We start from the raw sequence: 26,372 nt of genomic DNA on the forward strand, positions 1-26,372 counted from the left end.
AGGGGATGATGTCTTGTTTCCCTGCTCAAAGGAGGGGGCAGGGCCCTAACTGTGTATGTGGAAAGCTCTATACAACACTCATAGGTTACCTAGGGAGGTGGTGGAATCTCCATCCTTAGAAATTTTTAAGGCCCAGCTTGACAAAGCCTTGGCTGGGATGATTTAGTTGGGGTTGGTCCAGCTTTGAGCAGGGGGTTGGACTAGATGACCTCCTGAGGTCTCTTCCAACCCTATTCTTCTATGATTCTCATCTCATTTGGGGAAGGGGGCAATGTGTTGCTTGGGTTAGGGAAGCACCCCTGTGCCTGTCGGATAGGAGGGACAGATGGGTCTCTGTGAAGGAAGTAGAGTGGGTTTGAGTGTACAAACACATACACACCACACCTATCCACCATGCTCCATAACAAGTGGCCATGGGGGATATGACCCCAACTGTCTGTGTAAGGGTTACCAGATGTCCCGGTTTTATAGGTCCTGATATTTGGGGCTTTGTTTTATATAGGTGCTAATTACTCCCCACCTCCTGTCCCGATTTTTCATCCTTGCTATCTGGTCACCCTAGTCTGTGTGGGGGAGAGAGATGTCTCTTGATTGGGGGTTGGGGGGGAGAAAGGAAGGTCTGTCTGAGCCTGTGGGTGAGTGACTTATGCCCTTTAGCTGTGGGGCAGAATGGCAGTGGGTCTGCCTGTGTGTGAGTGGCACATGCTCCCACCTGTTCAGGGGAAATGGCCTTTGAGTGGGGAAAAGGAGTGGACCGTGAGGCGGATCTGTCTGCGGACGAGTGCTCCATGCCCCCTTTCTGAGTGGGGTGGAGACACATGCCCTCTGTCTGCTGGGAGGGGCAGTCTGTCTGTCTGCCTGGCGTGGCACATGCCCCGAAGGAGGGGCGGTAGGTAAGTGCCATGTGCCCTCTGGGGGAGGGGTGGGTCTCTGAAGCGGGAGTTCGCAGCCCTTCCCACCGGAAAGAAGGGGGGGGGAGTCGCCGCCTCATTGTGCTCCGCTCTGGTTTGAAAGCAGCGCCCCGCCGGGCGCCCACGCCGCGCTGTGATTGGTCCAGAGGCACGGAGGGGGCTGGTTCGTGCCAGGCCCCGGCGTGTCCCGGCAATGCGGTCCGGCCGGTTCCGCTGCCTCCGCTTTCTGAGTTCCAGTCAGTGTGTGTGCGGGCCCTGAAGGGGAGCTGGCTGGGCTGGGCGAGATCTGTGCTGCCGCCGCCGCCGCTGCTGCTACCGCCGCCGCCGCCATGGAGAGAGGAGGCGGTGGCTGCGGGAGGGGGTGACTCCGTGCACCTTCCCCCGATGAGACTGTGCCTGGCCTGGCTGGGCTGCTACACCCTGTTCCTGTGGGTGCTGAGGAGGAGGATGTGGTCTGGCCCTGCCAGGTACCTGAGGAGCCCTTTATCCAGGTCCCTCTACATGAATATGATGGGCAGCCACAGCCAGCCAGCCCCGGGCACCAAGGAGAACCACCAGGTACAGCCCCGAGAGGCAGCAGCTTCCCCCCTCCCCCAGGGGCAGGGGCTCCCCGCCCCCATCCGGCCCCCGAGAGGCAACACCCCTCCCCCAAGGAACAGGGTGGGGGGACTCTGCTGAGAGCACCATGCACGGGGACTCTTTCCCCATCCAGCTCCTTAGAGGCTGCCCCCCACCCCAGGGAACGGGAGTTGAAGGGTGTGAGAGCACTGGTGAGGGTGGGAGCCTATGGGGGGGGGGGCACAGAGTATAACGGAGACGGGGGCACTGAGCACAGGGAAGTGCACGAGGGTATGCTCTGTGGGGCACAGAGTACAAGGAATAAGACGCTTGTGGAGTGGAGTGAGAAGGACCCAGACCAGAGAGTCCAGGCAAATGTCTGCTGGCGTGAAACAAAGGGAGTGGATAGCTGATTTTTATTGATTAGAAAGTTTGTGTTTGTTCTCTGTGCAAAATATATTTAGGAAATTTTAGTACTGTACATAAGTTGAGAAAAGCAGCATAGAGAGGAAAATTTTTAGTGCAATATATGTGGATTTTACAAAATTGTACAGTGCACTTGAGTACAGTTGTAAATGTTAATTAAAATGATCTAGGATAGCAACGTATGGATTGAAGATTAGCTCAGAGGTTGAAAATAAATAGTAACAATAAATAAAGTCTCAAGTTGCAGAAAGGTGCCTCAAAAAGGATTCATGAGGTTCTACCTCCATGCTAGGCACGGGACTTGATGACTTCTCGAGGTCCCTTCCAGTCCTGCTGTTCTGTGATTCATGGTTGTGATTCATTTTAGGATCTTTATTTCACTTCTTGATGATCTAGATAAGGGAGTAAACAGAACCTTAATGACAGTTGCAGATGGTGTTACATTTGGTGGGGTTGCAAGCACGAAGACAGAGAAATGCCAACTAATATAACTGGGGGAAAATAATCTGAAATATAGTGAAAGTGAGAAACTAGGCAGCAACAAAGTTTAGAGAGACTTGGATTGATGGTGGACAACAAGCTAGGTATGAGTTTGCAATATGATATGACTACAATGAAAGCTTAATTCAATTTTTGGGTTGCATATACATGTATATTGGTCATTTCATGGAGGAAGAAGGGACTATGCCTTTTCAGTCCAGCTCTTCTGTGATATGACTGCACCTGGAATATACTGAAAGCCTGGAGGGAGTTCAAGAAAGAGAAATACAAATTATCATGACACTGAAGGAATTGACTTATTGAGGAAAAACTGAGTAAAATATACATATCTTGAATTATTGGGGGAAATATAGTCTATAAGTACCTGAAGGGTACAAACACACAAGAGGGAGATTAATTGCATAGGCATTGATCCTGCAAGTCCATTCCATTGAGGTGGACACAGAGGTTTTGCAGGATCAGGGTCTTTATGTGACTCATCAGTGTATAACTAGTCTTAGTGATTGGATGAGACTGAGGGATAAAATATAGGCTTAATATCAGAGGAAACTTCCTCACAGTGGAACAAAGGAGACTTTGAAAGCTCCGTAATTTGAAATGTTTAGAACTAATCTGGAAACAACAATAGATCAAGAACATGTACAATACGGAACCATTTGTCATTTTCAGGTAGATGGATTGAATGAACTAATGGGTCTTTTCCATCTCTAATTTTTGGTCTGGGTTTTAGGACTTAGCATGGATTTATTGAGTGTTTAGTGAATCTCCTAAAGAAATTATAATTAATAAAAGCTGACTAATTTCCATAGGCCTACTTGTATGAATAAGTATGATGGGATCCTAAGTACAATGTAAGGCCATGTCTACACTTAAAAGCTTACAGCTGTACTGATACAGTTGCATTGCTGTACGAGCACTAGTGTAGCAGTAAGAAGAACAGGAGTACTTGTGGCACCTTAGAGACTAACAAATTTAGTCTAGCAGTGTTATGCTGATGGGAGAGAGCTCTCCCACTGACATAATAAAACCATCTCAATGAGTGGTGATAGCTATGTCGGTGGGAGAGTGTCTCCTGCCGACATAGCGCTGTGCGCATGAGTGGTTATGTTGGCAAAACTTATGTTGCTTAGTGGTGTACCCCTGACCCACAAAAGTTTTGCCGACATAGCCTTACTTTTACTGTTTGGCTTTTCATCCTTATGTAAAGTACTTAACTCACCAGTCAGGTGTGTTTTGGGTTTTTGTTTGTTGTTGACAAGTTTTGGCAATAATAGTAGTAGAGAGTTTTGAAAGTTTCTTTTGGTAATTATAGTTACTGCTTTTATTATTGTTCCATTACAAACCCTTATTTTTCAGTTGTTTATAAAACATTTGCAAAAACTTGATCCAGGCTGGAACTCAGCTGACATTTCTGTTCATGTGCAAGCAGTTAAAAAAAACAACTTTCAGTTTTGGGGTTTTTTTTTTGAGCTTTGTTAGAAACTCGCATAATGATGTACAGTGTCTTCTACTTGTATTGAAATATCTTCTTAGTTGGATGGAGTAAGGAACTTGGACTTTTTTTTTTTTTTTTCATATAAAATAGCCAATTTGTTGGTTTCTGATGCTTTATTGCTCCCCTACAGATCAAAGGTGATTTGAGCTGCAGTGGTTCTGTATTATAAGTTGATGATATTAGGCTTTGGTCTTACCTCTGAATTTTTGGGGTCAGATGTTAGATAATTTTTCAAGGTAGCAGCTCTGCTAAGACCTTTACATTAATAGATATTAAAGTTTACTGTCAGCTGCATTCATATCCTGTGAAGCTGTCCATGGCTGATCCCTTTAAGGAGCTGGTTGAAATGGAAAGTTATGGATTTTATTGCACCATACTTTGCATGGTCTCTTCTTTTACCCTTTTTCTTTAGAATAATGCTAGAAGGCTTTAAGCTTACAAGAAGGACCTACTATGTTGTATTCTATGACAGGGATCGGCAACCTTTGGTACGCAGCTCGCCAGGGTAAGCACATCCCTCGGCCCGCGCCGCTTCCCGCAGCCCCCATTGGCCTGTAGTGGCGAACCGCGGCTAGTGGGAGCCGCAATCGGCAGAACCTGTGGACGCAGCAGGTAAAGAAGCCGTCTCGTCCCGCCAGGATGTTTACCCTGGCGAGCCGCGTGCCAAAGGTTGCCGATCCCTGTTCTATGATGTGCAGTAATATGTCTGTTGTGATATACTAGATCTCTCCATCTCCTAACTTGATGGCCCAAACTAACATTTCTACAGACAGGAGAAAGGCGAAAATAATACAAGCAGATAATTGTACAAAAAAAAAATTATAGCCTGAAGCTTTCCTTCTTTACTGTTGCTTACAATTTTCCATGTTGTTACCACCAAAGTGCCCGAGTAGATCAGCTGGTGATTGTTTTAACCACTGTCCTCTAATTTGTTTAGGGGGGTAGGAGTTAAAAAGTTGTTGACTGCCAGCAATTTGTCTGCAATAGAGCTCTCACTGTTTCTACCACTGGTGGAACTACACTGGTGGTATCAACAGCAGAAAACTTTAAGATTAAAAAAAGCCTAGTGTAGATAAGAAGTGGAGCTTCAAACCATGCTACCTGCAAACATATTTGAAAGAGCTATTTGAAATATGATTTTTACTAGAACTGTACCTAGCTTATGAACTGTTCTGAAACTACTGTAGAATTTGCTTCTGTATGGAAAGACCCTAAAACACCTCTTTGCTCTGGGTCTTTGTTTTGACGGAGTCAGTACTTGAGAAGCTGGACTATTTGCCTTGTTGCAGCTGTCTGCTCCCCTCTGCTTGCTGGCACTGTTATTGTGAGCCAGCAGGATATTGAAACATAAATCCTGTATCATTATTTGTATTACAGTAGTACCTAGAAGTCTCATTGTGTTAAACACTGTGCAAATATACATTAAGAGACAGTTCCTCTCCCAGCAAGTGAATGTAACAAACAGATGGAGAGGTGGGACAGGATATGTATATGTTTTTGCATAGCATTGCTACCTGCACAATTTTAGGTGTTAGGACAGGTGTTTTTTGTTTTTAAATAAACGTATAAGTGTCAGCTCTCCCAGCTGTCCACTTGCCTAATCCTCATCAATTTGTGCTCCTATGCAGGTTTTTTGTAAGGCCCCATTTACAGTCCCATTTCAGATTTTAAAAAAGAGCCTTGTAAGGCCCCATCTACACTACAAATAGAATCATATTATGGAATTATGTTGCAACATGGTTGCCCTGACACAGTTCAGTTGCAGTTTGGGGATAATTCAAGACTTTAGCAGATTTTGGGGCATGGTTTGTGAGATCTTTGTGGCAGGAACTGTCTCTTTGTTCTGTTTGTACAGCGCCTGATACAGTGGGGTCCTGGTCCATGACTAGAGCTCTTAGGCACCACAATAACATAAATAATAAAGTCCCTTCTACACTGTAATTTGTAATCCCCCTTTAATTGTGTTGTTATATCTCCCAACATGGTTATATTTTTAGTGTAGACAGGGCCTGCGTATCAGTATCCTATAATTCCACCACAGCAGAGCTAGTAAGCAAAACATAAATATGTGAAGTGATATTAGTGTTTTTGCTCATAAAAATGGTATCATGTTTGTTTCTCAGTGGCTTCCATATTAAATTTGCTCAGTTTACAAATCAAAAGATGCTTTTTCTAATTGCGTTCCTGCAGATTCAGTCTGAACTCTGAATTCAACCTAGGTTCTTTCCTTCTGATGCATTAGCAACAGTAGTAAAGATTCTGCATGCCAAATGACCTTTCTACATCTCTGCAACTACACTGTCTTCAAATGAGGCCCTCAGTGACACCGGAGCAATGCCCTTTTTTTCAGTGGGGCAGCACTGATGTAAATGATTGGAACTTAGTAAACAATCTTCTTGATAATGCACAAGATAGGAAAAATATCCTCAACTTTGATGATTAAATTAAAACAACAGAAATTATTCTGCGTGCACACAAAATATCTGAGTCATTGTCACTGTCCCTTTTGAAAGACATACCCCTGTACTTTGAATAAAAAGTGGTAGGACTAATTACAGGCCATCTGCTGCTAGTAAGTTTGCCTTCGTTTTACCTTCATGACCCAGGTTATTGTGAGGCATCTTCTCCGTCATGCCATATTTCCATCAATCTCCCCCACTAAGGAATTTAATAAAGAAGCCAACCAACAATATAACGTCAGAGCGATAACAGGGAATCTCAATTGGTGTAATTTACTCCCATGTCTCTTATGCTAACATAAACATTCTGGCTTGCTTGCTTAGGCACCACTAGATATGTAACCAGATATGCACAGAGCCATGTTGACTTCTGCAGGGGACCACATTGGCACAAGTCTGCACTCATGTCAATTTTATTTCAGGATTGGGACCTTATGTTTGTATCACCTTACCATGGAACTTGTATTCCCCTTTCACATTACTTTTGGACTTGGGCAATTGAATCTAAAAGCTTATCTACATTGGGAGGTTTTCAGGATTTGCTATTTCTGATTAGGTATTCCTGATTAATGAAATGTGTGGATTCTCTTATTCCAGAATTAGGGCCTTATTCCAAATTAGTTTAATCCACTTTGGAAGTGAGTTAAACTAATTTGGAAAAAGACACTCTTACTCTGGCGTAAGAGCATTCACACATTTCGTTAATGAAGAATAATTAATTAACTTTTAATTCATACCCTCCCTTATTCCAGATTAATTTTCATGTGTAAAAAGGCTACACCTTCCATGCTGAAAGGCCAAAAGAGAAGAGTGAAGTAAGAAAATCACTAGTAAGAGGGAGTGAATTACACTTTATTCCAGCTCCTCAGATTGCAAATTACATCAGTTTAGACATGTTGGTAAATTAGTAGATGTAGGCGTAAGAACGACTTACATCATTCTCAAATTTAGCTCATAATGGATAAGAACAGCAGAACTAATTCTGGACATTCTTGGGGTTATACTGTGCTCTCTTTTTTTTTTTTGTCCCCTGCCCAAAATTAGAATATTAAAGCAAACCCTGACCATGAAAAGTCTGAACAATTAGATTTTCTAGCTTTGTGATGGAAACTCTCTGATATGTGCCTACAAATTCTGATTGGTTGATGCCTCAGGAGGTTCTGAAAAGTTCCCTCATAACAGTTTGGTGTATCAGTAGTTCTGAGGTCTTAACAAAAATTTTCATACCAGTAATTGGCTTTGCTGAGGGTTTGCAGTAATTTTTAACAGGAAGATGGCTCTTTATCCCCAGAGACTTGAACTTCTTTAAAAGGGAGACCAAAGCAAAATTCCATCTGAAAACTGCTTATTCTTGGATCTTTTCATAGGCACATCCCGAATGAAAAGTTTAGTGGAAGAGTGCTTTGGTCACAGGGAACAATACTTTGCCCTGGTCTACACTGGGGGGGATCGATCTAAATTACGCAACTTCAGCTACGTGAATAATGTAGCTGAAGTCGACGTACTTGGATCTACTTACCGCAGTGTTTTCGCTACGGTGAGTCAACTGCTGCCGCTCCCCTGTTGACTCTGTCTGTGCCTCTTGCCAAGCTGGAGCACAGGAGTCGACGGGACAGCGCTCAGGGATCAATTTATTGCGTCTAAACTAGATGCGATAAATCAATCCCTGCTGGATCGATCGCTGCCCGCCGATCCGGCCAGTAGTGAAGACAAACCCTAGTCACCGATTCCACAGGTTTTAGAGTTCCTAGATGAATGGCAATCACCAGGCCTTCATGTTAATGCAGTAGGGTGCTGGAAGGTAAAGGTGGTCACCCTGATCAAAGTAAACAAGACCAAAAAGGATCAATGTGTAGAGCAATGTGTCCTAGTGGCAGTGTATTGTAAAGGTTCTGAGTTTGGCAAAATTGTTACAACATCCACATATTAAGAGGTGTGGGATTTAAGTGTTGTGCTGCAAGTTACAGAAGAGCAACCTCTTGAGCTTTTAGAATGCATTCCTGATTGTTGTCATCTCAGGGACAAGAGTTTCAAGCTTGGGTCTGTATCCATAGAAGAGTAGAGTTTTATGTTTGCCAGGGGAAAATGGATTGGAGACTTCTGCTGTAGTTGCAGCCAATGTCCATTTTGTTATAAATTTCAGGATTTCCATATAACTCTTGGGAAGTTTTGGTTGTGGGGTTGAATCTCTATATCTGGCCGTTCCATTAGTAGATTGTGTGAACTATAAATGTGTGCCATCTTGTGTTCTCCCAGCGGTATAATTACCCTCCCAGCCCACTGAGCCCTCTTTCTTGTAGGATGGAGTTCTTCTGTGCAGGCAGGGTTGAGTCATGAAATCGGGGCCCAAGAAAGAACTGGGACAAAGCTGTGTTTTTCAGTCTCTTCTGCCCACCTCCTTTATTTAGTCTCTCCCTGATGCTGCCCTCTTCCTCTGTCACTCCCATCTCCCCATTTTCCCTGGGCTTGTGCAACTGGAATCATGATCAGGCTGAACTGTGCTCTCTTCAGACATAATGCTGATCCTAATTGGCTGGAAGGCGGTGGTGGTGATGGTGATCAGTAAATGAGGTTCACCTTCACATCTGAGAGCACTGTCTTGCAGCGCTGCCTGTTCCTGTTGGCACAAGAAGCTGGACTTAGTTCAGCATTCAAACCCAGGGTTCCCTGGGTTTGGTGGTGCACTACCTCTAAACAACTGCTGTCTTGAGGTCTTTTATTAATGGTTCTACTTTGCTCATAGATTGTGCAACTGACCTGTTTAGCAGGCCTTTATTTTTTTGGCTACATTCATCTTAATAATTAACAGGGAAGTATGAGAAATAAGGTTTAGGGCAAAGACAGCATTGGAGGACTCAAATAGGAATGGAGGACAAAAATAATAATACAAAACGGTTAGTGATGAGGAAGGATGGAATTGCATGGTTAGGTGTAAAGAGCCAATGGATGTGTAGGTGATAAATATTCAATGGCATGGAAGAATGAGCAGAAGTAGTGGGGAAATAAATCAGTGATTGTTAATTTAATAGTGGAAGGCAAAAATCGAGAATACAGTCAGAGGTGCCATTGGAGCCTTCCTGAAACACAGAGAAGCAATGTCCTGGTTGCAAATAGAAATGTCTTATGCAATTTGTGTGGAAATGATTGTTAAATAGCACATGATGAAAGGAGATCTCCTATCCAGATTTCATTTGTCCACCAGGCTGAAAGGATAGTGCTGCCATTTAGCTGATGCTAAGGTTTGCTTTGCATGGCAAAACTTACCTATCTAGTTAGTGTTTTTAATAGTGATGTCAGGAAGAAGTCGTATAGCATAGCAATAGTCATTTAGCAAGATTTGTGGACCAACTTGTTGGTACCTGAATAGCAGGAAACATTGTCTGTCAGTTTTTCAAGGAGTGTTCAAAGGTAATATACAGAGTCAGTGGAGAAAGGAAGGGTGTTGGCTTGCAATATAGATTAGATACTTTATTTTCTTTCCAGGGAAGGTATTGCAGGTGTATTCCTGAATTCCGTTTGGTAGGAGGCCCCATGAAGAGCCGAGTGATTGAGTTAGAAAATGGAAGTTAACTAGTGGAGTCTAACCATTCAGCTGTTTTTATAGAAGATACTTAGTGAAACAACTGTCCACGGTACTATGTAAAACACAGTTTTTAAAACATTATTTCTTCAAGATTAGTCTGCCTGCATTTGATTACAATCCAAACCTAAATTCACCTTGAATTTATTAGTCTATAGAGTTCCTAAATTTATTTGTAGAACAGCTTGATATATTGGTCTTATATGATTTTCATTATTTTTTGAACTACTGTTTTTTATTGCTTAAGTTTTAAAATGTTGTTCCTTTCTTTCTCTGTAGTGGTACATGTGCAACACAGAGCAGTTGTGTGAATCCCTTCAGCCTATCTTTGTCCAGAGTTACCTTGACCAGGGAACACAGATCTTCTTAAACAACAGCATTGAGAAATCAGGCTGGCTCTTTATCCAGCTCTATCACTCTTTCGTGTCCTCAGTTTTTAGCCTGTTTATGTCTAGGACATCTATCAATGGGTAAGTGAAAAGGTGGTACTAGTACAGTTTTTTGTAAACCGAGATAGGATAAGAAAACTCTGGATTTGGATTTCCAGGTGCTCCGTCCTGCCACTTGATGCCCCACCATGCAGAGAGTAATCAGGTCTTTTCCAAGATACACTTAGCTTCGTTTTCTTCATTCTGTCAAATGCATCTAAACTACCTTTATGTAAATCATTTGATCTATATATTCAGTGATATTTTTCCAATTTCAGTTAAGCTGTGATAAAAGAAAAATGTAAATATCTAGAAGGCCAGAAAAGCTCTGCTGTATCTTTTTAAATTATAAAGAATCCTACCTCCTATTAAAAAAAAAAAAAAAAATTGGCAAAAGAAGTTCACGGGACTCTAAATTAGAACATAAAAGCTACTTTTTCTCCCTGTTCCCTCCCAAATTTACCATGGAGTGGGGGTCCCCTCCTTGTGATTCAACAATTATTTCCCCCCCACACACACACACACAATTTTTTTCACTCTTTGCTTTACTTGCCTTCCCATCTCTAGAGAGCACATTGGTGGTGATTGTCCTAGTTGAAGATGGTTGTATGAGCACTGCCCATCAGAATAGCTCCTGCATTTATTGGAGGGATTGCTGCAGAGCATTTGAAAATTCTTCTCCCACTTTCCTTTCAAGGTTGTGTGCATTGCCTCCCTAGTTCTACTAGGGCGACCAGATGTCCCGATTTTATAGGGACAGTCCCGATTTTTGGGTCTTTTTCTTATACAGGCTCCTATTACCCCCAACACACTGTCCCGATTTTTCACATTTGCTGTCTGGTCACCCTAAGTTCTACTGGGAATGGAGCAAGAGACAAGATACAGAAATCTAGCCTAGATTTCCTGCATAATACAATGTGGAACAGTTACCACAGGGCCATGCACTTAGACTCAACCCCCCCCCTCTGGAAATAGTCTTTATGGGTGTCCGCTAGGGCTCAATGGGAAAACATTTTTTCTTCTGTGAGAATTTTTGAGATTTAAAATAATTTTCCTCTCCTGAATTGGGACAAAAGTCAAAATCTAAAACTTTTGTGAATTGATAGTGTAAAAAAACAACACCCAAAAGCCTTCAGATCTAGTCAATTGAAACATTTTGTTTAAATTAATTTTGATTTCCACTTTATTATTTAACATTTTTTATTAACTAACTTTATTATGAAACAAATTCAAACAGAAAAAGGGATGTTTTGATAATTTAATTTTATACACCACATAGGATGCTTGGAGGCCTAAAGCTATGTTAAAGCTTTTGTGGTACGCTTAGGCTTGTAAAATTGGTCCGCACAATATTCAAAGCTGTCTTCTAACCCTTAAAACAGTGATTTTCAAACTTTTGTACTGGTGACCCCTTTCACATAGCGAGCCTCTGAGTGCGACCCCCCCTTTATAAATTAAAAATACTTTGTTATATATTTAACACCATTATAAATTATGTAGGCAAAGCAGGGTTTGGGGTGGAGGCTGGCAGCTCGCAACCCCTCATATAATAACCTCGTGACCCCCTCAGGGGTCCCAACCCCCAGTTTGAGAACCTGCTTTAAAATACAAAAATAGATTTTATATCATTTTGTTTCTGGGCAGTCAGGGAACCCATCCCAAACAAGATATCAAGCTTGACTGGTGGGTATCTTGGTGGGAGGTTGGGGGTGGGAAAGAGAGTGAGTGAGGAGAAGGCTGTTCATTTGGTATCCTCATTTCTGCAGACTGTGCAAAAATTCCCTTACTATTACAATCTCTTCCCCGCCCCACTCCACCACAATCAGGCATATGACCAACTTCACCTCCGGTCTGATGCTTTGTGGAGAATGCATCTTATTATAGCTACATGCTTGACTTTTTTTTTTTTTTTTTTTAATTTTAAACTTCCCTTGCACGGCTACACAGTATGATCTGAGAATAGTATCTGGCTACTATGGCTAGCAAAATTATCTTTCACCTTATTTCACAACCAGATGTTCATGTGAGCTTTCCTGTGGAGTGCTTAGTTCCTTGTAGCTTTATATATAGGTCTCTTTGGTCTCCCCTTTTTCCTTCCTCTCCCATCTTTCTTTTTCTCAAACGCTTTCTAGTGCTTTGAACGACACCTCACAGTGCCTTTTAGGAACAATAGCTATGAGCCAATTATACATTGTAGACTGATATAAATGTACTGCAAGGGGGCTCTGCTTAAATGGGCTATACTCTATATTTAAAATCCCCCCCTCCCCCCTAGCCTCTGTACTAGAAATTTAACTGATGGTTTCTTCTATATCACTTAATTCAGTGTGCATCCGTTACTAATAAATTCTGCCTTTCCTGGGTGACTTCTTTCTCACCCCTCATCCTGTTTCATCATTTTTGCTGCTTATTCTCTTCAATTTCCCTGTCCTTGCTCTTGATCATAAATCTCTTTGCTGCTATGGCCTATTTGTACTAGTCATTGTCTTTCCTAAGTTTGACTTCATACCTCAAGGTAGACTGAAATAATATTCTTTATTCCCCTTGCATCTGTTACTGACCAATTCTTTCTTCCCCTACCTGCTGTCCTAACTCTTTCATCCTCTGAACTTCTGTCACAACAGCTGTAATCTTACACTATATACTCTTCAAACAATCACAGGCGGAGATGTCATTGACCTGATCTGTAGAGAATCCAATTGTCACCTGTAGCCAATTCCTTAATGAATTGCTCATTTTCTATTCCACATCCTTTTCTGTCACATATAGGAACTTCATATAGCAGTCACGACCACTGAAGTTGAGTCACTACATCATACAGTTCTAAAAAATAATCCTTTTTCTCTCCCACTATTCCAAACATGTTACCCTGTCTGCTCTTCACGTTTCTTCACTGGCTTCCTTTCCATTTCCACATCAAATTCCTCATGCTTTGTGCCTACTTACATCTCTGTTTTCACCTCCTATTTCCTCTTACCTCGTCCTTTAGGGCCAAATCCCACTTGCTGTGCTCACATGAGGTCAGTTGCCTGTTGAAGCCAGAGAGTCATCTCATGCAAGTACAAAGAGCAGGATTTGGGCTTTATCTCTTCTTCCCACTCTTGCTTTGTCCCTTTTTTGAATGACCCCTTTCTCTTAGACCTGCATCCCTCTTTCCAGGAACCAAATGACTTCCCTCTGCCCATCAGATTTCTTTGTAAAGCCCACACCAATGCTATCTGCATGCATTTGTTATCTGATCTTTCAACCTGCATATTGCATTTGTCTAAATTAGATTGTAAATTCCTCTGAGCAGGGACCTTATCTGTTACTTGTTTAAAATAATTTACAGAGTGCAATAGGAACATTTAAAGTCTTCCCTGTTTAAGTTTGCACAAAATCAGACACTGCCATCTTTACATTTCAGGTTGCTGGGAAGAGGCTCAATGTTTGTATTTTCATCAGAACAATTTCAGAGACTACTCAAAATAAATCCAGAGTGGAAATCCCACAGACTTCTTGATTTAGGGGCTGGAGATGGAGAGGTCACTAAAGTCATGAGTCCTCACTTTGAAGAAATCTATGCCACTGAGTTGTCTGAAACTATGATATGGCAGCTTCAGAAAAAGAAATACAGGTATTGTACTATATAGGTTGGCTTGATGTAATTCTTGATGTGAAGGGCGTAGCAACTGCCTGTAATATTTTATGAATATTATGTGTTCCATTTATTTTATTATTGTGTTGCTTGCTATATGATTTCAGGGGATGATAGTTGAGGCATGAGCTGACCTGCACATAGACAGGAAGGCAGACAAACACCATTTATCAATACAGTGCAGAGAACAATGGCTTTGAAGTCTATCCTGCCCCCCATGATGGGGTGCATAAGAGATACAGGGTGACAAAAAGAAACAGGTTCAGGAGAGAGAGACTGGCAAAGAGCTTTGGAACTGATAAATGGACAGCTCTGAGACATGAGAGAGACAGGGATTTAAGGGAAACAGACTGAACCCCAATTCTGAGAAGTGGAAGTGTCTGGATAAGTGAGGCACATCTACGCTTTAGGCGAGACAGTTATGCACGTAGACTTTTTGTTGTTTTAAAGACTGTTGTGCTGTGTTTGCTTTTGTTGTTCTTTGTTTGTAGTGTTGAGATTAAACACTATTTTGTTTTGAAAATATTGATTTGTGGCATTGTATTCAAGCACTGATAACAGCTCTTGAAAGGAAGTCTTGCAGGTGTCTAAATCCAATCAGGCCTACTGTAATCAGTTAGTGCACAAGGGACTGTATGCCAAGACCCCATCTAAAGAATGGGGGAAGTGAGAGGTTCCATTCCAGAACAGGTGAATGCAAGAGGCCTAACACCTGAGGGGTTGCACTCTCAGAGACTGAGAGGAGTCAAAGATGTGGATAGTCTTGAACTTGACACTTGAGCTTTGCTATTTCTCCAAATTGTATCAAATTTAATACTAGGATATGGCATTTCTGTAAATATTTTTATGTAGTAATTCCAAAGAAGGTCCAAACTCAGATGTTTGTGTAATGGGATATATAAAGCTGTCTAGTGGCTGGCTGGGAGAATGTTAACTCTGTCTTGCCTAGAGGAGTGGAGAGACCATATCTATAGGCATGTCTACACTAGGGTTTTAGTTTGTACTAACTCGAGTTAGTATGGATTGAAAAAGCTTGCATACACATGATGCAAATGCTTAAAGCGCACTAACTCCCTATGTGGTGTGAATTCTGCAGTCCTCTTTCAAAGTGTACAAAGGGCCAGAATTTGCTCATTTGCTGCTGGATTCAAATATACCAGTATTAATGCGATATTACCCAGAAGCTATACAACATTCCTCAAGCAGCTGCATGTAGCCATGGTGTGGTCCTTGGATCTCCTCGCCATTTGAGGAGAATCAACAGTGCAAGTAGCTCTTGTGACAAGCCACAGCAATAAGAAACTCTTCAAGGAAATCTCCAAACAGGTGGCCAAAAAGGGTCACAACTGGACTGCCTTTCAGTGCTATATAAAAACCAAACAGCTAAAGCAAATGTTACAAAGACAGAACAGACAATCCAGTGCTGTCTCTTCAGTCTGCCTATTTTTTGAGGAACAGGACAAGATTTTTAGTTGTTATGCCACTACAGAGCCCAACGCCTGCCCCCGGTATAGCAGCCTCTAAGTGACCACAGTGCTCTGTCAGCCTCTGGCAAACCTGCAAGTGATGCAGGAAAGACGTCTATGTAGAGGAGTACTAAATCTCCTCAGAAAAAACACAGCTCTAAGAGATCTGCTGTACTGGAGATCCCAAGCCAAGAGCACTAAATTGAAGTCCTCGAGTTCATCTAAATCACCAGGTACCCATTGATGAGTACCAAAGAAGCATGACTGAGGTCCTATGGGCTCTGCACCAACGAAGTCAGTACTGCCTGCAGCATCTTTAATACCTCAACTGACAGACCAGAAAATGTCAGCACCATATGCGCTGCCCTCAGTGCTGCAGGCCTCTACATTATCAGTTCACCAGGTTCCTGTGCAACCTCACCTGATGCTGCAGGAGTTCAGATTTTCCAGGGATTTGTTAATCTCCAGTGAATCTAAATGTCCTTTTATTGAACTCAGGTAGGCAAGGTACCAGAGATAGCAGAAGTCTATCACCCGTACTGCCTAATACCCTTTTAACCATGCGTACGGAGAGACAAACCATCACTCCTTCATCTGCTCATCTACAAAGTCTAAAAGAGGAGAACTATCTGTTCGGGGTTCTTATGATATCTGCCTAGACTAGACTCTCCTGAGCTTGCTCCACCAAGGGATACTTCAAGGCTCATGAGGCCCCAACTTCCTCAGCATCCTCCTTGGTATGGTGAATCCTGGATGCCTTCCCTGTTCCCATATTGCTTCTCAAATGAGCACATTGGGATCTTGGGGCTGCATACTATAATAAAGAACAAAATTGTCAGACACATAGATGAACATAATTTGTTGGGGAGGAGTCAACATGTGCAGCATCTCATAGCTCAGTGGTTTCAGCATTGGCCTGCTAAAACCAGGGGGCCATTTAGGGATCTGGGGCAAAAATCTGTCTGGGGATTGGTCCTGCTTTGAGCAGGAGGTTGGACTAGATGACCTCCTGAGGTCCCTTCCAACCCTGATATTCTGTGAACATGGTTTTTGTAAAACGCCTCACCAATCTATTAGATTTCTTTGAGGGGGTCAACAAGCATGTGGACAAGGGGGATATAGTGTACTTAGATTTTCAGAGAGCCTTTGACAAGATCCCTCACCAAAGGTTCTTAAGCAAAGTAAGCTGCCACGGGATAAGAGGGAAGGTGCTCTCGTGGATTGGTAACTGGTTAAAAGATAGTAAACAAAGGGTAGGAGTAAATGGTCAGTTTTCAGAATGGCGAGAGGTAAATAATGGTGTCCCCCAGGGGTTTGTACTGGGACCAGTCCTATTCAACATATTCATAAACCATCTGGAAAAAGGGGGTAAACAGTGATGTGGCAAAATTTGCAGATGATACAAAACTACTCAAGATAGTTAAATCCCAAGCAGACTGTGAAGAGCTACAAAAGGATCTCATAAATTTGGGTGACTGGGCAACAAAATTGCAAATGAAATTCAATGTTGATAAATGCTAAGTAATGCACATTAGAAAACATGATCCCAACTATACATATAAAACAATGGGGTCTAAATTAGCTGCTATCACTCAAGAAAGAGATCTTGGAGTCATTGTGGATAGTTCCCTGAAAACATCCACTCAATGTGCAGCAGCAGTCAAAAAAGCAATCCGTGTTGGGAATCATTGAGAAAGGGATAGATAATAAGACAGGACAATATCATATTGTCTCTATATAAATCCATGGTACATACACATCTTGAATACTGAGTGCAGATGTGATTACCCCATTTGAAAAAAGATATATTGGAATTGGAAAAGGTTCAGAAAAGGGCAACAAAAATGATTGGGGTATGGAATGGCTTCTGTATGAGGAGCAATTAATAAAACTGACTTTTCAGCTTGGAAAAGAGATGACTAAGGGGGTATGATAGAGGTCTATAAAATCATGACTGGTTGTGGAGATAGTAAGCAAGGAAGTGTTGTTTACTCCTTCTCATAACACAAGAAAACATTCTACAATACATTAGAAGCAAGAGGAAGACCAAGGACAGGGTAGGCTCATTACTCAATTGGGGGGGGGGGGGGGGAGAAACAATAACAGAAAATGTGGAAATGGCAGAGGTGCATGATGACTTCTTTGTTTCAGTTTTCACCAAGAAGATTGGTGGTGATTGGATGTTTAACCTAATGAATGCCAGTGAAAATGAGGTAGGAGCAGAGGCTAAAATAGGGAAAGAACAAGTTAAAAATTACTTAGACAAGTTAGATGTCTTCCAGTCACCAGGGCCTGATGAAATGCATCCTAGAATACTCAAGGAGCTGGCTGAGGAGATATCTGAGCCATTAGCAATTATCTTTGAAAAGTCATGGAAGACTGGAGGGATTCCAGAGGACTGGAAAAGGGCAAATACATTGCTAATCTATAAAAAGGGAAATAAGGACAACCTGGGGAATTACAGACCAGTCAACTTAATTTCTGTACCTGAAAGGATAGTGAAGCAAATAATTAAGCAATCAATTTGCAAACATCTAGAAGATAGTAATAATTAACAGTCAGCTTGGATTTGTCAAGAATAAATCGTGTCAAACAATCCTGATAACTTTCTTTGACCAGGTAACAAGCCTTGTGGATGTGGGGGAAGCAGTAGACATGGTATATCTAGACTTTAGTAAAGTTTTGATACTGTCTCACATGACCTTCTCATAAACGGACTAGGGAAATGCAACCTAGATGGAGCTACTATAAGGTGGGTGCATAACTGGTTGGAAAACCATTCCCAGAGAGTAGTTATCAGTGGTTCACAGTCATGCTGGAAGGGCATAATGAGTGGGGTCCCGCAGGGATCAGTTCTGGGTCCAGTTCTGTTCAATATCTTCATTAATGATTTAGATAATGGCATAGAGAGTATACTTACAAAGTTTGCAGACGATACCAAGCTGAGAGGGGTTGCAAGTGCTTTGGAGGATAGGATTAAAATTCAAAATTATTTGGACAAACTGGAGAAATGGTCTGAAGTAAATAGGATGAAATTCAATAAGGACAAATGCAAAGTATTCCACTTAGGAAGAAACAATCAGTTGCACGCATACCAAATGGGAAATGACTGCCTAGGAAGGAGTACTGCAGAAAGAGATCTGGGGGTCATAGTAGATCACAAGCTAAATATGAGTCAACAGTGTAATGCTGTTGCCAAAAAAGCAAACATCATTCTGGGATGTGTTAGCAGGAGTATTGTAAGCAAGACACGAGAAGTAATTCTTCCGCTCTACTCCACCCTGATTAGGCCTCAACTAGATATTGTCCAGTTCTGGGCTCCACATTTCAGGAAAGATGTGGACAAATTGGAGAAGGTCCAAAGAAGAGCAGCAAAAATTATTAAAGGTCTAGAAAACATGACTTATGAGGGAAGATTGAAAAAATTGGGTTTGTTTAGTCTGGAGAAGAGAAGACTGAGAGGAGACATAACAGTTTTTAAGTACATAAAAGGTTGTTACAAGGAGGAGGGAGAAAAATTGTTCTTCTTAACCTCTGAGGATAGGATAAGAAGCAATGGGCTTAAATTGCAGCAAGGGCGGTTTAAGTTGGACATTAGGAAAAACTTCATAACTGTCAGAGTGGTTAAGCCTTGGGATAAATTGCCTAGGGAGGTTGTGGAATCTCCATCATTGGGGATTTTTAAGAGCAGGTTGGACAAACCTGTCAGGGATGGTCTAGATAATACTTAGTCCTGCCTTGAGTGCAGGGGACTGGACTAGATGACCTCTTGAGGTCCCTTCCAGTTCTATGATTCTAGGATTCTATGAAAAGGAAGTATTTTTTTTTTTTTTCACACAATGCAGTCAGTCTGTGGAATTTCTTGCCAGAGGATGTTGTGAAGATCAAGACTATAACAGGGTTCAAAAAAGAACTAATTAAGTTCATGGAGGATAGGTTCGTCAATGGCTATTAGCCAGGATGGGCAGATATGGTGTCCCTAGCTTCTGTTCATTCCCTGTGGGACACCTAGCATTGGCCACTGTCGGAAGACAGGATACTGGGCTGGATGGACCTTTGGTCTAACCCAGTATGGCTGTTCTTATACTGCCAGCAATTCTCCGAGATACCCAGTGCTCATAGGAATGCCAAGGTCAGTACTCCGCAATTCCCTCTTTCCCCATTTCAAGAGGAGAAGTTTGAAGAGCAAGAGAGGAGGGCTGGTGAGGTTGCTACTGCTTAGACAAATGTTTCTTTATCCTCCCTGGATGAAGCTGTTATGCCCCCTCCATCTACTGTGGATGACTTCAAACTGTCTCAAGACTTGATGAAGAAAGTGGCAGACACTCTTCAAATACTGCTGGAAGAAGTCAGAGACACAGCATAAATTGTTGGACATTCTTTCTACACCATCTTTGGCCATGTGGTTCTCCACATAAACAAGGCGTTGTTCGAATCTGCCAAGACAATTTGGCAGACTTCTGCTGCTGCTCTGCCCCATCTTCCCCCCCTCCCACTCCCCTCGACCAGAGGGCAGACAAAAGTAATATGTTCAGACGAGGGGTTCTGAATTATTTTCCTACCCTACCCCTAACTCCTTGGTTGTGGAGGCAGCACTATTCAAAGGCTACCCCTCATGATAAGGATCACAAGTGCTTAGATCATAAGAGCTATTCCTCTGTCATCCTGCAGTGTAGAATTGGTAATTATCAGGTGTTCTTGGAAAAATACAACTATCTTAATTTATATGAAATTTATTTCCTTTATTGAACACCTTTCACAAGAGCTATTTCAGGCCATTATTGTGGAATGACCGCTCTTAACCAGAACAGCTTGATGGGTCTCACTCTGTCAACACTGACACTGCTGCACCTCTACAGCTGTAGTTATGCGTTGAGTCTCATGACTGCAGTCATCAGGATTTCTGCATGAAGTCCAAAACACTGTAGAGGATCTCCCCTTTGATGGTCTTCAATTATTTAATGAATCCACAGGTGAGTCTGTGCATTTTCTGAAGGATTCCAGGGTGACCCTTCGTTCACTGGGCATATTACATCCTGCAAACAAGAGGAGATTTAGTCTCAGACAGTTGAGATCCCATGCAGCTCAGTTTTCCTTAAAGCCTAGGAGCTGCCTAAAAAGAAACCCAGAAGGCAGAGGGGAAAATTGTCAACAGCTGAACTTGAATCGATTCAACAGCCACCATCTACATAGTGCTTGTTTGATGTCTCAGTCAAGGGCCTCAAACACCTCCGTGATCTGGATTTGATGCTGAACTATCTTGCTCTTTCCTTCCTTCGCCCTTTTGGGGATCATCACTCTCTTTTTTGCACTTCATGGGAGCAGATTACCTCCAACAGATGAGTTTTGAGGTTATAACATCGGGCTACTCCATACCCCCTTGAACCCCTCTTCTCCATCCCTTTTTCAGGGACCCATCTCACAAACCTCTCCTGAGATAAGAGGTTCTCTCCCTCCTGCATAGGGGCCATGGAACCAGTTCCCACTCAGTACAGAGGAAGGGGATTCTATTCAAAGTACTTTCTAATTCCCAAAAAGAAGGGAGGGCATTTCTAGATCTCACTATACCAAATACCTTTGTCAAGATACAGAGGTTAAAGATGGTAACACTCACAGATATCACTCCATCCCTGAATCTGGGGGACTATTTTGCAACCCTTTACCTTCAGGACACATGCTTTCATGTCACAATACATCTCTAAGAAGAGATTCCTACCACTAGTGTCAGGACCACTATCAGTACTGAGTCTTGTCTTTCAGACTCTCTACTACTCCCAGAGTACTTACAAAAATTATGGTGGTAGTCACCACACAGCTTTACCAATGGGAAGTAATTATCTCAACAAACATCTCAAGGGGCATTCCTACATCAAATTTTGAACCACTGTAAAGAAAGCTGTCTCTCTTCTACATGCTCATCCTTCAACTCAGCACTGCAAAGTCTTCCCTCTTACCTCTAAAGTGAATAGAGTTCATAGGGACCACTCTAAATGCCATGACTTCCAGAGCCTAACACAAAGAGGACAGATTTCTCACTCTTACATACTAAATAGCATGAGTCCAAATGAGCCCACAGGTTACTGGCAGATTGTGCCTGCAGCTCCTCTGGCACATGGCAGCATGTACCTTTGTCACATTGCACACAGACTTATATCTATGCTGCTTCCAAGTCTGGCTCAGGACAACTTATATTCCCAACAGAGACAGTCTAAACAAGTTGTTCTCTATTCCCAGCTGTGTGCTAGTCTCTCTCAACTAGTTGAAAAATCTGGACTACATGTGCTCAGGGGTTCCCTTCAGTCATCCTCCCATTGTCACAATGGTTTTGGATGCATCCCTCCTGGGATGGGGAGCTTTTCCATGGGACCACATGATCCAGGGCAGATGGTCTGCCCAGGAGTCTACCCTATATATCAACATTCTGAAGCTCAGAACAATATGATATACTTGCTAGCACCACTTCTCCATGATAAGTCAATCGCTCCATATAATGACAGACAACAAGTCCAGTATGCACTACATAAATTAACAAAGGGGCACTAGATTTTCCCCTTCCTCCCCCTCTGCTCAAAGGCAATCAAGTTATGGAACTAATGAATAGCTCAACATATCTTGACAGTTTTTGCCTAGACTCCAAAACACAATTGCCAACTACCTCAGCAGACCAAGATCATGAGTGGGAACTCAATAGATCCATACTCTGACAGATTTTTGTTACTAGGGGTCTTCCGAATATAAAGCTTTCAGCCACTGCTGCCAACAGCAAATGTGCAAAGCTCTGCAAAGGGGAGGTCTTGGTTGCCATTCCCTGGGGGATGCCTTTCTCCTCTCTTAGTCAGTCTCCTTATATATGCCTTCTCTCCAACACTGATCCTCAGAGTTCTAAACAGAACAAAGCCACAGTAATTTTGATTGCACCAACCTGGTCAAAACTGGTATGGTTTCCTTACCTCATTCACTTCTCATCCCAGCCAGCCATCAATCTCCTGCTAACATTCAGTGTTCTCCCTCAGGATTTGGAAAATGTTCATTATCCCAACCTGGATGTTCTCCAGTTCAAGGCTTGGTACCTAGATAGATTAGAACTCCCTTGCTTCAGAGAGATTCAAGAAGTCTTCAAGATTCAAGAAAGGAATCTACCAGGAAAATTTACCTTCGGAAATGGAAGAGATTTTACCACTGTTACACCTATCTTTGCCCTATCTCTTGTTGACTCACCCATCTTGGAGGTCCTGGAAATCCTGTTCACTCTGAAGAAAGGAGGTCTTTTGTTAAAGCTCCAATAAAGTCCACCTAGTGGTCATCACAACTTTTCATTTTCCTGTGGAAGGTTTTTTGGTCTTTGCTCATTCTGCAACTTCCAGATTCATCAAAGTTATCGAAACTCTTCCTAAATGTCAGAGAGCTCACCCCGACCTGAGATTTGAACTTAGTTCTTAATTCTCTGATGAAAGCTCCCTTTGAGCCACTAGCTACTTGTACATTTCTAAACCTTTCCATGAAAACAGCCGTTCTAGTGGCAATTACCTCAAAGAGTTGGTGAATTAGGGACTTTGATAGCTAATCTGCCTTATATGGTCTTCAAGGAGAACGTATCCCTCCAACCACCCATGGTTCCTACCCAGAATAGTCTCCAATTTACATATCCGACTGTTCATCCACAGTTTTCCATCCTAAATCCCATCAGACTAGGGAAGATGCTGCCCTTCATACTTTAGACATTAGAGGGTGCTAGTTTACTATTTGGAGAGGACCGAGCCTTTTAGAATTTTTCCAAGACTATTCTCTATCACAGATAGAGCTAAAGGAACACCAGTGTCCACCTAGAGACTTTCTAAATTTGGTTTCTGGCTGTATCCTCTTCTGCTGTGCAGCTACTAAGGTGCCATGCCCACCTAGGGTAGTAGCCACTCTGCCACATCTCAGTGTATGTCTTTTTGCCTTGCTGAAAGATGTTCCTATTATGGAAATCTGCAAAGTGGCTACATGGACATCAGTTCACACCTTCTTAAAACTTTATGCCTTCATGCACACCTCTAGAGTAGACGCAGTGTTTGGTTCTTCAGTTCTACAAATAGTTCTAGGTAGGGTTTCAAAGCTCCCACTTCTTTCAGAGGATAGTGCTAGTCACCTGAAATGGAGCACCCATAGGGACATGTGGAGAGGTTACTTACCTTTTATGGTAACTGGAGTTCCTTGAGATGAGCAGCCATAGGGACACACCACTACCTGGTCTCCTTCCCCTCTGCTTTGGAGTTCATGTTCATGGGACTATTGTGATAGAGAAGAAACTGAGAGCAGGTTGTCTCTTGCCGACCTATATATCCTCCGTATGGGCATGAGGATGGCTAGGGCACGTGTGGACTAAACAAGCTGCCGAAAAAACCTGATCAAAGCCACATGAATACCTCAAGTGGAGCATCCATGGGGGGACACATCTCGAAGAACTCATTTACTGTACCAGGTAAGTAACCTCTTCTTCCTCAGTGTCATCATTATCATCATCGTCCTTCTCCACCTGCTGGTGCTACTGCAGGTGCCACCGCTGGCTTCCAAAACTGAAGCCACCTGGCTCTGAGAGTTTAGATGGAGTCTCTGTGTGTTTGCAAATTGCAGCTACGAGCACAGCAATTCACAGCATTCTTGCATTCCTGCTGGCTGACAGCGATTCAAAAATGGTGCTAGCCCACCCAGAAAGAGGGGAAGTATGGAATGGAAGAAGCAAAAGCATGGGATTTTTTGGAGTTTGACCCCCCCCAAGTCCCAGAATTCCCCTGGCTTCTGCTATGCATCTCACAATGCTCAGCAAGAAAAATCCCAGAATGCACACAGCTCAGCATCGAAGCAAAGGATTTTGGGATACCCACCCAGTATACTGCATGCTTAGTGCACATCCAGCTCCTGCTGTGTACACATGATGCAAATTAAAAGAGGGCACAGCAACCCCATCTGCATGCTCTTAGTGTGGCTTATGTATTGCACACCAATCCATGTGTATTCCCTCAGTGGGAACTAAGTCCCCTGTGTAGACAAGCCCTATGTGCTCTCAGTATAAAGGGAGTGTCTGATAAAGGTAAGGTCAGCCTCAGCTGTAGGGAATTCTCTCCTTCTCCTAATTGCTATAGGCAGGCTGTGTACTGAGAACTCTGCACTCAGCCTGCAGTTGTTTACCTGTAACACTTTCCATCTCTCTCTCTCTCTCTCTCTCTCTTTTTTTTTAGAGTGCTGGGTATAAATGAATGGCAGAACACAGGATTCCAGTATGATGTTATCAGCTGCTTGAATTTGCTTGATCGCTGTGATCAGCCACTGACTGTATTAAAAGATATTAGAAGTGTATTGGAGCCAACTAGAGGCAGAGTCATTCTTGCACTAGTTTTGCCCTTTCATCCATATGTGGAAAATGGTAAGTAGACACAGATTAAAAGATACTTGGGGAGATAGCGGAAAGGTGTTTTAGGTTATAGTGTTGTGAATTAATACTGTCCAATATAATTTTATATTTATCAGACTTTTAAAATGTGCTGATCAATATCTCTTAATTGCATGTTCAAAATTCCTAGAATTGTACATAAAACGTATACTGTAAGTAGATGGCCCCACTTGGACTGAAACTGTTCACTGCCCCTCCCCCCTCCATTCACTACCACCAGTGAAAAACTGAAGAAGTGTATGGGTCTTTTACTATATCCTGAAGGCTGCCATGCTTGGGCTCTGTTGGAGCAATGGGGGAAGCAAATTCCAGACAAGGAACCTCCACTGAATTCATGGTACAAGCAATCCCAGATATCCAGATCTAGATACTGTGAACAAGAGCACTTTAACTGATCTTGCTGTGCAGTAGTGCATAGGGTGAGATGTCTCTTGGGCAGCTAGGATCAAACTGTTTACAGTGCTATACTTCAGTGACTTCAGTTGCATCTAGAAATTCATAGGAGTGAGTAGTAATTAAAATAGAATTACTGATATGTATAAATACCTGATTGTGTTTGTTTTACTCTATATATTAAATGATCCAGCACATCTCTTTTGGAGTTCACGTTCGATCATTAACTTTTATCCTCTTGTCTGAGTTTTGGAGAAGAATCTGAGAGCACTTTTCAAATATATCTGATTTCTCCCTCAATGAGTATGAGCATCATGGCCTAAATCTTTAAAAGTTACTAGTGGTTTTACATGCCTTAGTTCTGGGACCTGATTTTTCAGAGAGTGGGTGTTCAGCACTTCTAAAAACCCAACCCCTGTTAGGAGTCCCAATCTGGACACTCAAATCACTCGTCACTTTTAAAAATGAGGCTCATTTATTCGAGAAACTGGTGATAAAATACTATGGAAGTAGAAGTTTAACTATACCTGGGACATCCTGAAGACCATTAGTCCATCAAAATTGACTCTTTTCACCCTTGTAGAATCCTGTCCTAATTTGGATGATTGACTCTCTTGGTATGTCTGAAGCATTCAGAGTGCAAAAAATCACATCAGAGAAAGTATTTACTTCATTATATTAATACAAAAATGTAGTAGTAATGCTACAGTCTTGACAGTGAATTTCCTTTGCTCTATTTTCAAAACTTCTTTAGCAGAGTTTCACATGTATTTTACAAAGCAGTATTTAAGCCTGTAAAGTTTTTTAAAATGTGGTGGTGTTTTTTTTTAAATTAGAGAAAAAAAATGTGGTGGTTTTTTTTTTTTTTAATTTTGGGTAGAGAGGCAACTTTTTGGGGGTGTTTTATTTTTTTTATTAACCTATACAATGTTTCAAACATATCTGGATACAATTTCTTATTCTCTTTAATATGGAAAAGATTTTATTCCTGTCCTAAATGTTCTAACAGATTCCAGGTAATAGTAAAATACAATTCTGCCTGTATAATAGTGCCTTTATATTCTACGTTGAAACAATGTAAGCAA

General features: G+C 42.2%; 1 protein-coding gene across 1 annotated transcript in view; it reads left to right on the forward strand.

Moving 5' to 3' along the window:
* The first annotated feature begins 1,184 nt into the window (after positions 1 to 1,184).
* METTL9 (methyltransferase like 9) overlaps positions 1,185 to 26,372 on the forward strand; it is a 38,527-nt gene continuing 13,339 nt past the window's right edge. Inside the window, exons 1-4 of the mRNA XM_054042153.1 lie at positions 1,185 to 1,469; positions 10,210 to 10,400; positions 13,765 to 13,974; positions 24,683 to 24,867. Coding sequence (XP_053898128.1) covers positions 1,296 to 1,469; positions 10,210 to 10,400; positions 13,765 to 13,974; positions 24,683 to 24,867 — 760 coding nt within the window. The 5' untranslated portion in view covers positions 1,185 to 1,295. The remainder of the gene's footprint in view (positions 1,470 to 10,209; positions 10,401 to 13,764; positions 13,975 to 24,682; positions 24,868 to 26,372) is intronic.

Source organism: Malaclemys terrapin, chromosome 10 (assembly GCF_027887155.1).
Source record: "Malaclemys terrapin pileata isolate rMalTer1 chromosome 10, rMalTer1.hap1, whole genome shotgun sequence".
In the NCBI taxonomy this organism is placed as follows: Eukaryota; Metazoa; Chordata; order Testudines; family Emydidae; genus Malaclemys; species Malaclemys terrapin.